The sequence below is a fragment of the Nilaparvata lugens genome, chromosome X, assembly GCF_014356525.2.
Source record: "Nilaparvata lugens isolate BPH chromosome X, ASM1435652v1, whole genome shotgun sequence".
In the NCBI taxonomy this organism is placed as follows: domain Eukaryota; kingdom Metazoa; phylum Arthropoda; class Insecta; order Hemiptera; family Delphacidae; genus Nilaparvata; species Nilaparvata lugens.
Genome location: NC_052518.1, coordinates 3726688 through 3743870, shown reverse-complemented (window position 1 = coordinate 3743870; position 17183 = coordinate 3726688). Strand labels below are relative to the sequence as shown.

General features: G+C 32.3%; 1 protein-coding gene across 3 annotated transcripts in view; it reads left to right on the top strand.

Moving 5' to 3' along the window:
• The window catches only part of LOC111043610 (RILP-like protein homolog), a 29102-nt gene extending 15174 nt beyond the window's left edge, over window positions 1-13928 (top strand). Inside the window, exons 5-8 of one of the 3 annotated variants that reach the window (XR_002605587.2) lie at window positions 4486-4616; window positions 6779-6903; window positions 9884-9979; window positions 11544-12060. Coding sequence is in view for 2 of the 3 variants with exons in the window: in XM_022328605.2 (XP_022184297.1) it covers window positions 4486-4616; window positions 9884-9979; window positions 13490-13610 (348 nt within the window). In the remaining variant the exon portion in view is untranslated. Of the gene's footprint in view, window positions 1-4485; window positions 4617-6778; window positions 6904-9883; window positions 9980-11543 lie in introns of all 3 variants that reach the window. The other 2 variants (XM_022328614.2, XM_022328605.2) reach the window with 2 other exon arrangements.
• The last annotated feature ends 3255 nt before the right edge of the window (window positions 13929-17183 follow it).

Below are 17183 nucleotides of genomic sequence, written 5' to 3'. Positions count from 1 at the left end.
TTATCAGTTCTTATGCATTGTTTGTTGTCCTATAAACTAAAATGAATTCATTTTTTGTAAAGGTTTTTCTTATAGCTTTATCAAATATCGTGTTATATGGAACACAAATATATTCTTTATTTCCTTGATTATTTTGAGTTCTATTCTGTATTACTTGAATTGAATTGAAAGTTGAATTTTTTTGTTGCCAAGGATGATTTGAATCTCTAGGAATTATACAATCTGTATGTGTAGGTTTTCTATAAATGCTAAAATCATGTTTGTTATCTTTCATACTAATTGTTAAATCAAGAAAATTTAATTCATATTCTTGAGCTTCCATCGTAAATTTTATAGAAGGTGATAATGAATTTAAATATAATCCAAAATCTTCATGTGTTTTATCTTCATTATTATACATACATATTATATCATCAACATATCTGTGCCAATAAATAATATTTTTCTTTAGAGGATTATCATTCATTATTTTAGATTTTTCCAAATTTTTTCATGTATATGTTAGCAAGATAACCTGATAAGGGAGAACCCATTGCCAAACCTTCCTTTTGTTTGTAATTTTTCTCATTGAATTTGAAATAATTTTGACCTACACATACTTCACATACACATATTCTGTATTACTTTTTCTTTTTGTTTGTAAATCATTCTATTAATAGTTTTGGTATTATATCCATTTGTTATTGCCATATACTTTATTATTTTCTTCTCTTTCCTGTAATTATCTTTTGACATGGGAATATTTATTAGCCTGTATATTATTGAATTGAAAGGTAATGCAAAGCAAGAAAAATAGAAAATCTGAAGCTAAGAAGGCAGAATCTGGAGCTAAAGATAAAACCAAAGAGGCTAAGTCATCTGATACAATGAAATCAGAACCTAATAAGCCATTCAATATTCAACTCAGTGCAAAGTATACCAGATACCGAAATACACTCAGGTCAGCTATGAAGAGATCCAAATACAATTAATATAAAAACAAACTAAACGGATCTGGGGGACCCGAGGAAGTTCATTTTCTTTAAATAGGGTTGGCTTCAAACTGTTTAGAACTAGTTTTAGCCAGTGAGTGGAGAATGTAGTTACTCTATAATCTTTAAAATTTACACTGTTTTCAGAAATGTTGTTTCAGTTTCCACCGAAGATAATGCCAAGAATGAATACAGAAATAGATTAAATAGAATGCAGAATAAGTACTAAGGATATTTTGAGTTCCATCCTTGACAACCAGACCACATGGTCTGGTTGTCGTGATTGTACCTGACAACCAAGCTCCCCGACAGCCGATCCTCTATTGGGCATTTGAAACCAGCTTGAATCGGGAGGGGAAGTAGTACAATCACAGACACGGTTTCACACATTCTATGAATCCGATTATTAGAAAAGAAGCTTGGTAATGTTGTCACTTCCATCACTGCAAACATTAAATGAAATAAACTTTTTCTCTTTCCGAATCCAACTGACTTGAAAATTTTTATCTTATTGAATTGGCAAGCATTTTCAGAATGAGCAGTGATTCCTGTATGTATGTATGTATGTATATAATATATGTAAATACAGGAGCTGCCTAAGGGCCATGCGAGCCTTGCGCTCTGGACGAATTGTAACAATATATGCTACCAGTAATACATTGATGCCACTAAATACGTTGAAAGCTGAACATAATTCAATTAACTTCACTTCGCTCCACTCGCTTGTTGTTTTGAAATGTAGCTCTTGGGTAAGAACATAAAAATATGAACCTAACCTCTTCATGAAATTTGAATTATCGGCTCTTGAAAAATATTATACAACTCATCAAAAAGCAATGAATGACTGGGAAAACCAGGCGTGATTTGAGGACTGTTCCAAAATCCATTGAGTAAGTGCATGAAAAACCCTATATGTCAGTTAACTCGCGAAAACTCCGGCGCTCAAACGTGAGCGTGCGAGGAGCTTGGTTGTCGGCTTCGGTGACGTTAGTGTTGCACGCTGGCGTCAACGAGTCTCCCAGACAGCCAATCCTCTACTGGATAGGAGGGGACTGGTTGTCGGGACCGTAGACTACAACCAAGCTCCCCTTCAGCCGAGCTCCTCAACCTAGCTCCGCAGTGCAGGCTGGATGCTTGTCTGACTCGGACTAGGCACTGAGACAGCAAATAATAGCAGCGTTGGTGGGAATGCGAGCGGCCGCAGTAACATCTTCCACCCAGCAATGGTCGGCGTAGTTCCGCCAAGCGGACAGACGAAAGATCAATCCAGTCGGTTATTTGATCCCTCCAGCCAGGCTCAGCCAAGCAGCCGAGACAAAAGAACAATGGAGTGACGGTCTTATTCGCGTCATCAGCAGTTTTCTTTCTCACGATTATTTTTATTTTTGTGTTGCCTATAAACTCCAGTCACCAGTAAAAAGTTTCCAGAAACTTGGTGTACTACCATATTAATGAATTTTCATGATGATTTTTAATTATTTAAAAACATTGTTGACATTCTGAGCCTTTAGGCTAAACTTGGGGTCGCTGAGAACGAATCTGCAATCAGAATTTCTCTATCACGAAAAATAACGAAAAAAACCCAGCTATTGATCTTCCGGCAACCGTTAACAGTCATCCTGCAATGCGGCCTAAACACTTCCAAGCCAGACACCCATCTCAAATGACAACAACGCCAAGCTGTGAGAAACCATCCTGCACTGCGGCGCTAGGTTCAGAGAGGAACCACGAGCTCCTGAGAGATAGTCAACCAATCCCCTCGAAAGTGAATTTAAAAGCAGCTTGGCTGTCGGGGAGCTAGGTTGGCGCGTTCCCGTAATTTATATTGTAGTTCGATATTTTGTCAACAGGTAATGTTGCATGTATGGGTAGCCTGCATGCAAAGTGTGAGGACTCAGACAGACCGCCGTAAACTTAAAGGCCGTTTCAGACCGCCGTACGTTTGAGTGACGTCGTCCGTCGATGTAGCACGAATCCCAGCGTATCAATACACAAGCTAGAGACGGTTCAGACCAAAATATATTATTTCATTCTTGTTGTATTTGATCACAGTTTGGTCTAGTGTCATTGTTTAGTTCCAGGGTGGCCACCTACCGGGAAAACCTTGAATTCCTCATGATTTTACTAACCGGGAAAAATACCTTGAATTCTTCATAAATTTTTCTAATTACTCATGATTTTTTCATAAATTTCAATTCATTTAGTAATGAAATGTATAGTAACAATAAACTCAAATAAAAAAACACTATTATGGCTAGCAATAATAATTGGCAACGCTTTTGAGCCTACCTAACCTAAAAAAACTCGGCTATGGTATTGTACATAATATATTATATTGTATTAGAAAAAGTAAGACTCAGAATTCATTATAAAAGTTCAAATATGTATTGATAACTTTGACACTGTAGTCTATTTTTGTGGGGATTTTATTTTTGTTTTTTAACTACTCACTGAGATTTGAAAATGAACCCTTTCCGAAAGCACTCCACACTTATGAGTAGTTAAAAAAACGTTCCAATTCCTCACAAAAATAGACTGTAGTGTCAAAAATTATCAATATATTTGGAAATTTAAATACACTATTCACGATTCTTCATGGAAGATGAAGCTAAAGATTTCCATAATAAATTCTTTACGAATGTATCTTGTTCCCCAAATACCTGAAAAATTGAAATTTCACTCTGGAAAAACGGGAATTACTCATGAATCTTTTATTTTAAAATGGTTGGCCACCCTGAGCTCAGTACGCATGCGCTGCCCGATATACGACCATGTTGGAAAACGTAGCATTGGTAACGCGTAGTCAGCGACGCGATGATACGCCGGTTTGAAATGGACCTTGGGAGATACATCTTTCAAAAGACGTAGCTCAAGCTACACTTACGTTCTGAAACTGCCTACCAGTGCGTTACAAAGATATTCATTGTCAAAGAGTGTATACATTTTTGGACCTCTCTGTAATATTCAACACATCGCGTGCATCATCACTTGATAATGTTATGAATTTTAGGTAATGAACGGAGATATATGTAACCAATAAATAATGATCTCCATTGATGCATTGATCATTGATGTAGTGGTCAGTTAATTACCGAAGTGTTTGTGAAATTTCTTAGTTTTTTTTTGATGGAAACCAACATTCTTTAGTTCCAATACTTACATTTATTTAGCTGTTGATGTTGCCAGGTTTCCTTTGGAATTTCTGTCTGTAACTTACAGGACAAATCAATAATTCTGTAAATTATAAAAAAACGTGTAAGATAATTACACAATTTATTATAAAAAACACTAATCCTTGAACTCTTGAGTTGAAACACTGCAATAGATGCTGTTAACTTGAAACCTATGTGTAGTGAGGATTGAAACACCTTTTCAGAATTGAAAGAACGCGAATGACATGAATGGTGTACAGTATAGATGTGAATTCATTGCTTGTTTACGGATGCTATGAAAATATCATCACACCTTGATTGTCAATGAATATGAAAATTATTATTTAAACATTTTATTACAGGAAGATCCTAATCGCCCTAGGTTTACTACAGCTGAACTCAAAGAGATTCTTCATGAACGCAACGAGCTCAAAGCTAGAGTTAGCGATCTTGAGGATGAACTGGAGATTTACTGTCCAAAACCAGCTGAAAGGTACGTTTTCTCACATTTCATATATTATTTCTAATGCTTCATTATTTCTCTCAGTTCCATTAAAATTTTCAGGTGAAATAAAACAGAATATTTCATAGATATGCTAACAATGTATTATCCAGAGGTACGGTACCACAATAAATTACATAAATTTACTTTTTGTGTAGTTGAGAAGTTGATATTGTGGTAATTATTCATATTGAATGGAAAAGACTAAAAAATTGTCAAAAACCACAGATTTATTGATACTTAGAAAGACCGGTTTCGGTTATTACAACATTGTCAATCTCTGATAAACTGAGTCTTTCTAAGTATCAATAAATCTGTGGTTTTTGGCAATTTTTTAGTCTTTTCCATTCAATACATGATTTTAATTATAGAAAGACACTAGTTATATTTTTATATGAAACAGACAAGTTTCGAATACTTTTTCCATTCTCGTAAATAAAATATTTTACATATTTCAGTTAAATAAACAAACAATATTAACCGTCCAGTAGCTACCTCAATTCAAATTTTTAATTTTCACACTGTCGAGTATTGGATTATTATTTTAATTCATACTTCCATTGAAAAATAAATGCAACTACTAATGTTCTGTTGTGTTTTTTTTTTTGTAAAGTCGTTCATAAGCAGAGATACCATAATTACAGTACTTGATTGCATAGAAGCAATTCTAGCTCCATCTGATACTTTTTAATAATCTACAGGCTCATACGCAAAATTGTTCCTCCAACAATTTTTATTTTACAAATAATAACACATAAATTTAGTCAGAGATTTGCAGTTTACTGGAAAATTTTGAACCCAATGGAACGCATAAATTTGCATTTATTAATTCGAATATTTCAATTTTGACATCAATTTTTAATTTAATTCTACAACTTTAATGTTTGAAGATGTAATGTCTAAACTGTATTTCATCTAGAAACATATAGATTGATTGATTGATCTAATCAAGTGGTAATTGCATTATTGAAAGAATAGGGTTGTTCAACCCTATAGTAAGGTCCACGTTATAATGGCAGTGTATGATTGATAATAGTGTTGTTATCCTTGTCTAGCATGCAACAAAACAGATAGCACTATCTCTCTCTAGCTTTGCAATGTTGTCAGTTGGCCAGAAATATTTTATTTCACTTTTGACAGTGACTGTACAGAAGTAGACAAACAATCCTCAGCCGCTATGTTTTATTTTGATTTATAGCAAAATGCTAAAGTAGAGGAGTCGTATAATTGATTTTAAATGTATTTTTGAATAAATGAAATAATTTTTAGATATTACCGTATGAGAAACAAAAATTATACTTGAAATGCAACTTTAAAAGTTAATAACTTTGAGACCATCCTAGACTTCGCCCATGCTTCAGTTTACCGGAATAGGTTAGGCCTACACTGGTACCGGTAGGCTTTAAATAATATTGAAAGATTATTTCAGAATTATTTCCAGCGAAATTATCTTATTATAGATAGGATTTCTATTTTTAAAAGAAATTGGAATAGAATACCTAGCGAATAACTTAATTGCTGTTGTTTTGAAGTTTGGATTGGTGAATCACAGCTTTTCAAATTAGCCGCCATTTCAGGCTTGTAAATCTGATCTCAGTTATGAAAGCAAAGTTTAGAATCAAATTTTGAAATAATATATTTTATTGATGAATTCAATTAATTTTACATGAAATTGATAATTTAATCAAAGGAATTAAATTCAATATCAGATCAAATTTAATGGGATGAATTGAATAACAGCTGTGTACACTCAGTGGCAAAATGGAGTCAATTTGGCAACGTTGTTCTCGTATCTTCCTTCACTGCCATTATAACGTGGACCTCACTATATGTAATTTGATCTAATCAAGTAGTGGTAATTGCATTTGTCATATGACATTACGACTATAATTAAAAATATAAATCTGAGTAGGTTTACCCTTTTTGAAATTATTTTTGTTTCGGCTATATAATGCTATTATCAAGTGATAGGAAAATAATGATAAATTGATGGCGAATCGAAATTACGACTGTTTATCAATATTCAGGATTACGAAAGGCTATCTAGAAGGAAGCTATCTCCATACGTGTTAGCCTTAGGTATGAATTTTTGTTAAACTCAACATCCATCTTATGAATTTAAATCTTATCACTTATATTTTTGTGAAATTCAGTTCTTCAGTGGTGGAAGGAGACCATGCTATTGAAGAAAAAGTTCAGTTATCTCAAAACCGTGGAGTAAGATACTTGTAAATAAAGCTCTCAAATTACTTCCTGCCAGAAAGCCTTGATTCATGTGGTAAGACAGTTTTGAAATAGGCAAGTTTTGTAACCTTCGATATATATTTCTTGGTGGGAAAGGGAAGTATGGTGGAATCATTTGAGTAAATAAAGTAAAGTTCTTATCCTTCATGTTGATTAAGGCTGGTCTATAACACCTGGTGTATAAGTAGATATATGGTTATTCATTTGTAAACTCTCCCATCTGTTATCTTTGTTTCGTGTTTATTTAATCTAACTCAATTGCAGTATATAGCTTAACGTACATGTTATATCTCTGTTTCATGTTTTTTACGTTTTATAAATTGTACGTTCAATAAAATATCCTTGTATGAGCTCTTGGTCGAATCATCAATGTAACATTTGATTAACATTGGATTTGATTGATCGTGTCTACTCCAAATTTCTCTTGGCTCTCAAAATAGTGTAACAATATTTTTTTCCTACAGTTACGTTGAAAAGTGGCCATTGCTGCACTGATTACAGACCGCAAAGAATCACTTTTCCGCTCTAGTGCGGGAAAAATTTTTCCTGCACTCCAGATTTGCAACATGGCAACGCAAAATAGTTAGTAGGTTATATGGAGCACCAGTGCAGCAAAATCAAAATGAAGTTGGTAACTGTGACTGGTGCACGTAATAAGAATCTTAATGGGGTGGACTGCAACAGTGGATGACAGCCACATTACACACCACACAGCCGCCATTCAAACACACATACTACATTCTATTTTATTTATTAATAATAAAATTACACAGATTTACATTTGATGGATTTCAGGCAATTTTACCCATAATTACCCACTTTTCATATTCAATGGTAACTGTAGGAAAAACTTAATGGGAAATACGTGCGCAAAGTTCCTCTGCTGCACTCAAGAAACCATTCCGCCCTCGCCTACGGCTCGGGCGTAAACGATTCTTTCGGTGCAGCAAACTGTCACTTTGCGCACTAGTTGCACAAATAACTATTTTCCAGTATATAGCTTGAGCTGAAGATCAAAGTAGCAGGTGAAATCGGAATGGGCCCTTAAAACAGCAACACTTGGGCTGAATTCGCACACAACAGTGAAAATATAATCCCCATAAGTTCTAATTGTATTATTCATACTCAATCGACTGAGCTGAGTGAGAATAGTCTAATTAGAACCCGTGGCAATTATATTTTCACTGTCACTATTGTATGCGAATCCAGCTTTATTGTGTATGTGTGTAACATATTGTGTACCTTCAACATAACACTGGGACAAGTTACAAAACTCTTCATTTTTTCTATTTGACAGGATAAAACCAGCTGCTACGTCAAGTTGTAAAAGCTATTACAATTTTTGGTTATGCAAACTGTCCTTTAGAACTTGCTGTGTTTTTTTATCGAATACATTTTCATTTCTCCTCTTAATGTTTTTAATTGGTGTTTTAACGTGAATATTTCTATAAGATTACTAATATCACAGAAGGGAATCCTAATTTATAATTGTGTAACAGGTAGAATTTTCAATATTGAAATTTATAAGATTATAACTTTTGATTATAATTTTTTTTAATCTTTTGATTATAAAAGATTATAAATTTTGTGTTCTTATTCTATCATTTTATTAATTTCAAAGGGTACTATAATTCTATTTCATAAATACAAGAAAGTATCCCTGAATTCATATTGAAATATTGAAATTGCCCAACTTTTACCGTACAATGATATTATTTCATATTTTGTCCTACATTGGAGCTTTAGTAATGTTATAGAATTGAATTATTTGAGAAGTATGTAATTCCTTTATGGAGGAATGAATTGGCGCTTTTAAAATAATCAGTATAACGAAGCAGGAAATCTTTAATTGGATAGAAAGCAATTATTTTTTCATATTTGTATTATTGTAACTATTTTTATTATTGTAACCTGGATCGTTATTTAACATCCTACCTTCCCTCAGCCCCGCCTATCATACCTATCTTCTTTCACTTTCCTTTAATACTTTTCCCTTTCTATTGTAACTTACCTGTCTATTACATGGGAAACCATAGTTGGCAAAATATTTTTTCCTCCACCTACTGTTTAAAGTACTTACTTTACTCCCTGAAACATAATACTAAAGTGTCACTTTTTCGCTCTTGGTAGTAAAAAACAGAAAAACTCCCTAGGGAGGAAAAGTGATTCCATTTAAATAACATGGGAAGCATCTCTATTTTAAAAACTTACATTGTAATAGGTAAGAAGGTCTAAGCTCAGATGAGGAAGCATATAGAGTATTCAGTCATTGAGCCAACTAAATTCAATACCTCAACCAGATTTGATCAACATATGAAATATATGTTTGTATGCTAAAATTATTGCAAAATTCATATCACTATACTGAAAAAATGTATAAATATTTTTTTATATTCCATGCTATTCAAAATACCAACCAACGAATATTCCTTATGAACTAATTACGAAATTTGAAACGGGAACTTCATCATAGCTTTAGTTGTGGCGGCCATTGTTGTTACAAGTTTTGCCGACAATAGCGCATAGCGCTGTCGGCGGAGAACTATGATTACAAGCCAGCTGTTTCTGTTCACTTTTTAGATTATGTTTTAACACATTGTTTGGTCACGTACGTTTTTTAAAATTATTTTATTTGCAGTTTTTATAAAAATTTAGGTGGAGGAAAAATGTTGTGTATATCACGAGTGGAAAATGTTTTTCTCCCTCAGGAAAATTGTTGCCCTCGGCTTCGCCTCGGGCTTCAAACTTTCCCCTCAAGGAGAAAAAACAGCACTTTTCACTGTAGATATACAAATAACTATTCCAGCACACCACATAATTGTAGCAAATTGTCTTGTTTTTATTGTTATTGTATTTGTCATTGTATGTTTTGTGAATAAATTGAGTTGAATAAGATTAATAATACAAATAATTGAAGAGATCTGTGGATTGCTTCTCAATCACAAATGACAATCAGTACATTGCAATTTTTTAAATGTTTTTAATTCATTATTCAAACTTGCATTTGTGTGCAGTTTGCAGCCTGAGGATGAAACAGTGCAAGGGCCGCTGCCATATGAGCCTGATGATGCTCCATGGAAAAAGAAAGAGCAATCTGGTATCAGAAAGTTGTGAGTATTTAAAAAATATCCCAATTCTATTAAATTAATTGCATTTAGAAAACAACCTATTGACTTGATGTCGGAAGTAGATGAAGTTTTTACTTCAGGATTTTCTTTTCAATCATGATTAATTTGAAAAATATTACACATGAAACGTACCATTCAACCTGCATTCATTTGAGTTATCATTCATGACATTTTCTATCAATGTTTTTTTTTCAAAAGAAGCAGTAACTTGGAAGATATAATGAAGTGAGATACTATATACTGTTATAGTGATATATCTCTGTTATAGTGTTTACTTAATAATGAAGTAAATATTTATCTCATGAATTTATTCAAGTAAATATTTACTTATAATGAAGTGAGATACTATACACTGTTAGAGTGATATATCTATGTATGCCGTGGGTGGTTAGGAAGAAGTTATCTCTCTCGGCTCTTTTCTGCAAAGATGCTGCATGACTGCAAAAAAGTACAATTAAAATATTTAGACGAATTCTTTTAGAATACATTAGATTGATAGTGTGATTGAACAGAAAGTACAGCACTGAAACTCATTGCATTCGAAATAATTTCAATCATCAACAACAATAATTATTATTAAACGAAAATCCAAATTAAATGCTGTAATTTCACCCCGAAGACTTCTTCTACTGCAAATATTGACATCAGGGTAAACAGCTAGATGGAAATCCGATGAGCGCTACTATTCAAAAATTATTTGTCAGCCCGGGAATTAATTTTTGAATAGTAGCGCTCATCGAATTTCCATCTAGCTGTTTACCCTGTTGTCAATATTTGCAGTAGCAAAAGTCTTCGGGGTGAATTACAGCAATTTATTTGGATTCTCGTTTAGTAATAATAATAAATTCATTAGCATTTGAATAATTGCAACATCTCAGTAATTTCCATATCTGTTATAGTATACAGTATATAGGTACTCTCTGTTAAAAGAACCGATGAATTTCCAACTGATTTCTCATGTTTTCTAGCCTAGATTTGTTATTTATAGATAATGAGCCAAGCTTAACTTTCTTTATTATAATGAAAATAATATCACGCACATTATCAATATGATGAGTGTATTATTTTGAAGCTATAATTAAACTAGTATACTGGCAATAATCTATAGCTGTATGACTGCCGATTTCCTATTTCTTGTGACATGAATAGTAGATATATCATACGATACTTCTAAAAAGGATCATAATAAAGGACATTTATAGGCATTTATTATTAGAGTACTTTTGCTCGCGATGGTTATTAAGAAAAAGTATATTTCTTATAATCCAATTATCATCCACATCTTCCAATCATTTACATTTTTCAATAAATGTTAGTAGATAATCACAAAAGTTCTAGGCATATTCTTCCCATAGATTTTAAATGATTTATCATTTGTTGAATGGGAAATATCACATTAAAAATAGTGCTTGTTAGAATATTTATTATGTATGTTAGAATGCTGTTCTTTTTTCATATTATGTACTCGATGGATGCTGAAATTATGTTTTCTGTGGTTTTATTTTGTTTTTCAAAGCATGGCTTATTCTTTCCATGTCTATTTCAGATTCAGTTTTAAACTGTGGAATTAAGACGTCGTCTTCCGTTCATTTATTTTGGTCCAGATGATGTTGCAAGTTATGTAATGCATGCTTTTCAACTATCATTTTTTGTATATTCGTATTATTGCTACAGCTTTCTACTATTTCATTGTAACTACGAAGAGATTCATTTATTGCTAATATTATCGTATTGAAGCAATCGTTTTAGAATTAGTGATCATAGAAATTCATATATTTGTATTTTTTTAAATAATTGTAATGTTACTTGGACAGTAAATGCCACTTGATATTCACAAAAATGAGAATCAAAATGAGAATCTGTAATTTTAGATTTGTGTATCGTAAACAGACATTTTTTTCAAATTTAGTAGTATCAAAACTATCATTGTTTCCTTACTTTAGGTTTAATGTGTTTTTGTTTCAAGAAATATGTTTTGTTTACTTCATCTTTATGTTCAATTTTGTTACCAATATTCTTGTAAGTTGATGTTTATTCTCCATAATATAACAAACAATAATATATGTTTCTATTTTATTCAAATGTTTTTATCTATCGACCCTTAGTATTATTATTATTATTATTAGGTACTCATGTTTTTTCAATGCCACTTCTGCTTTTTGTAAGTCACCAATATGTTATATCGAAAATTATTTTGTAAGCTTTTTATTCTCTTTTAACTTACTAGACTAGCCTATCATTTGATCCAACCTTGAAGAGAATTTGTTAGTTTCATTCTCAAATTAACCATTTTTTATTAAAGTATGTTCTGAAATGTTGTAGAATTTCTACTTTAATTTGTAAATTAAAGTATGAGACTGAAATGTTGAAAATTTGGTTATAGATTTTAATAAATTATTTTTATTCAGTTAATTGGGTTAGTGATTATTCAAAGAAGTTTCCTACTCAAGATGCTAGTTATCATTCACTTTCTATCTAATTTATTCAAAATAAATAACTAGTTTTTTATTTTCAAATTTTTGTTTTCTAGGCTACTCCCAAGATGAAATAATGGGAATGAAATAATTATTTATTATGGTGGAGTAAGTTGTTCCTTAGTGATCACTCAAGGAATACGAGACTTATTTATTCTTACTCTGAAATTCCATGTAAACTGTTGAAATTAAGGCTACCTCATAAAATAAATGTCTCCTATCAGGAAATTTAGGAACAATACAGTTTCTGATAGTGAGCAATTTGAGCTCTACTTTGGAGACATGATTTTTCTAGGAAATATCTTTTGCAACTTAATATAAATAAATAATAAATTGAAATAATTTTTAAGCTCAAGTGACCACATCTTATGTGATTTGGAAAATCAGATTATACTTTAATATTAGTCTTTTGTCACTATTTTTCCACTGTAGCGAACTACCTATTCAATCAAGTCTCTTCCAAATTTTATTGTTATTGCTCGAGAGATAACTGGGATTTTTATAAATCCATAATGTGCACGTTGGGGTGAAATGGGTTCATGGGTATTAATGACCGTTGTTTTAAATTTAATAATTAAAATAATAGGTGCCTAAATGTTATTCTTTCATGCATTATGCATTGTATTTCAATTATCAAATTAAAAATGGCTAAACTATATTTCCATCAAACATAGTTCACTAGAAGTAGAAAATGTTATACACTATTCTGAAGATAAACTAGCAATAATTGGGAGTTATTCATTTGCAAGTGCTCTATCATTTTTAATCAATTAGCAACTGAATGGTTTTTACCATTACTTCTATCACCATCTTATTATATATCAACTATGAAATATTTGATTAAAATTTAATAATTTCTACATAAATTGTTTTGTACATGAGAGGAAATATATTTTTTCAACAGGGTACCAAGAATAATATTGGTATCGATCTGATTCAATAAAAAGTAGTCGATTCTCTCGTCTCATTAGTTAATTTCTATTCGTAGTACAATTTTGAATAATGTTTTTGTTCACAGTTTTCGCAAAGTGTTCAGCGAATCAAATGTAACATTTCTTGGCACCAGTCCCAACCGAAGTTTGTCCTCTCTCTCCAAGATGGCTCTATCCGGAAACACCAACCTGGAAGCTAGTCACTGAACTAAACATATTTCAAAACATATAACCACGCTCACATATAGGTGAGGATATCCCCTGTACTCAATATAGAGCTGTAATATAGACTAGTAAGTTTCTGAGAAATCTGATATAATATCATTGGAACGACGTATTGTTGAGACAAACAAGTTGAGGGGATTTTGGATAGCTCAGATTCTAGTCCTTATAAGATAAGCTCTGAATACATAATAACACCTTGAAATATCTAGAGCATCAATCAATTTATCAATAGGTAGATATTAAAATACGTTATAATTATTGTTGAAATGTTTTCATCAGTGGAAACAACCCAAAATAAAAGATACAGAAAGACATGGATTGAAATCAAATGCAATGGAAACAATACAAACAATAATTGTTTGTCGATACCAATTATATTAATTATACCAAACGATATCAATAAATTATTGATAAATATTCAAGAAAAGCTCTCCTAATAATAATAATAGCAGAAAATTCTTAACACAAACTTTTATGTGAAGATATTCTACACGCATTTATAGCTGAAATTGTTCAATTTTTTATTTTATCTTGGAATGTACAATTTAACTAACATATAGGCCTATATGTTAAATGACAATTACAGACTACTTTTGCAGCAATCTTTTGGTGCTACAAAATTGAATTTTTAATAACAACATCTTTTGAAAATTTCTATTATTCTATTTTATGTAGGCCTATATGAAAGTAAAAAGGAGTATTTTGTGAAAGTAAAAAGAATATTCAACAGAACTGTAGAATTATATAATAATTATGGCCTTCAATTCTAGAAAAATGTTTTTATTCTAGGCAATATTATACTTGCTCCCTTGTGATTCCATTGATTGTTTGTATTCATAGATTAATGAGAGGGGAATAGACAAGCATTATACAAAATTGATTTTCCCCTAGATTAATCCATTGTTCCATATCAAATGCGAAATGCGGTCTTGCATTTTTTCGAAAAACCTTGTGATACCTTTTGGTGCCCTTTGCACTAGGACTGTATCTTTGTAAAACTAGTCTGGGAAATTTACGCATACCCTTATTAATTCCAATCACAATTCTTATAGAATAGAAGAGTATAATGTGCCCAATTTTTTTTTTTAGAAACATTCTATTGTAAATGATCGTACAGTATTGATGAAATTGAATAGTTTGGAAATATTTCATTTTTACAATCGAGAGCTTTTGGAATTAAAACATAAGTTTACAAATGGCTATTTTTTTTATTTACGAATGTGATGCCTTCTCTGAAATGTGAAAACAGAAACAAAGAAATTTTGATGAAATACAATAATCACCAACTATATTCATTCAATTATCTTGGTGTGCATTTATACCAATTCTCTATTATTGTTAACCAACATATATTTACCTGTAAATTATGTGATAAATTGTTTACTTAAAGATAAAAAAATATATAATGCAATATTATACAGTACAGTACTCGTAGTAGGCTATGTTAACTTATAGAGAGCTGAAATTTCATTTCTCATTTTTTAGCGAATTTACTTTTTAATGAATATTGTAAATAAAGAGATTCTATCTGTTGTCTATGTGTCTCTATATGGAAACCTTCTATCCATTATAGTTGTCTTATGGTATTTTTCCACAAGTAGAAATAATTGTCAGCCACTTTCTAAATGGTTGACAATTTCTATCTGTGTTGTCATTATTCATTAACCTTTTTTTCATTATAAGCAAGGTGTATTGTACATATTTATTATCAGATCAGATGAGATTATTTTGATTTTGAAAATTAATTTTTCTAAAGCATTGCATACAGATAATAATGTTGCAATTGCACAATTTACATATTATAGTCTTATGATAATCAACTGAAAGAGAACAAGAATACAAAAACAAAAGTAATGACAATAAGGCTATACTTTTCATGTTTTGGTGTAAATGCTATGATGAAAACCACACCCTTCTTGCAATTTCAATTTATTGTTTTACCATCTCCTTTTCATTTTTGAGCTAAATTCAAATGAGTGTAGGCTTAAAAAAACAAGAAACTGATTAACCTATCTCTCTATTCTTTGAATGAGGAGGAGATTGTTGGCTTTGTCAGTCTCTTTGATCGGTGATCTTGATATTAGTAAATATTTTGAACTTTTGTGTTTTTATTAAATGACATTATGTCTATTCGGTATATACGCTGGTCACAGACGGAAGAAAGATTGAAAAGAATTGACAGTTGAGGACTGTATATGAAGAGTCCTGGAATGTCGCCTGCGACAGTTGAGGACTGAAAATCATCCCTCAAATGTCGCTGTCCTCGACTGTCGCGTCCCCGCCGGGCGTAGTTCGATATCTCCCTCTCGATATACAAGCCTCTATCGATTACATGATTGTCGATGTCGAACACTTGAGAAAAATGCAATCCTAGAAATAGTGATAGGTTATAATTCCATCAATTTGTAATGGTCGTTCCAAGAATTCCTTTATTATTTGTAATGTAAAGATAAATCATCATGTTCAGTAATGATGTAATACTGTTTTTTCAAGCTAATGTATAAGCAATCATTGCTATTATGTACTCATGAAGGTTGTCGTTATGATCTTTCCGATTAGGTTAATTATTAGCAGAACATTAATCGCAGACGATAACCAGGTAAGTTGTATAATAATATTGCCACTCCTATTTCAAGAGGTGAATAATCTTTTCAAAACATTCACGTGCCCAGGCTTAGGATCTCTCATATTTATGATAGGTAGGCTACTGTTATTTCCAATTGAGGTCAGTCCTCAATTATTATTTAACCGTGTCAGCATCTAGGTTCAATGAATTAATCATATTTAATGAGAATTGAGTAATTCAAGGGTTCTAACTTGAGTTCGGTCTAGTCAGTGAGTAACTTGACGAAAACGTTGTAGTATAATTTCATTAGCCGGTAGCCTATCGTGACCCTAGTAACAGGGTCATACTGATGACCTTATACATACCTTAGTCAGGTCATACCTCATACATTATAGTACTTACTTTCTTAGCACTACAGCCTTGGGTGGGCCTTGGCTTCTCCGTCACACGCCTCCACTTGTTCCGGTCATTCACCATATCCTTCTCCATCCACGGATCCCCATCCCATTCAGATCACCCTCCACATCCTGCAGTCACCTTCTCCTGGGTCTCACTCTTCAACATCATATTAATTCAACTATAATGTTGTATTAATCTGTCCTAACTTGATGAATCCTGCAGCTGTACAGCCTCATAGGTGTTGAGAAGAATTGTTTAACACGACTATTTTGTTATCCTGATATGAAACAGTCGTACATAATAGCACGACAAGGCCTTTGATAGCGTCCCTCACTGAATATTGATTGGAAAACTGGAGAGATAAGGCTTAGGTTGCATTATCCTGAGAACAGTGGAAATCTATTTGGATAATAGAAAACAGGAGGTCCAATTGAAAGGTGTCATCTCAAAATTGAAAGGTGTCATCTCAAAATTGAAAGGTGTCATCTCAAAATTGAAAGGTATGGAGCACGGAGTACCACAGGGCTCTTCTTTGGGCCCCCTGTTGTTATGAACGATTTCTCAAGCAGTCAATGAGCAGATGACACCAC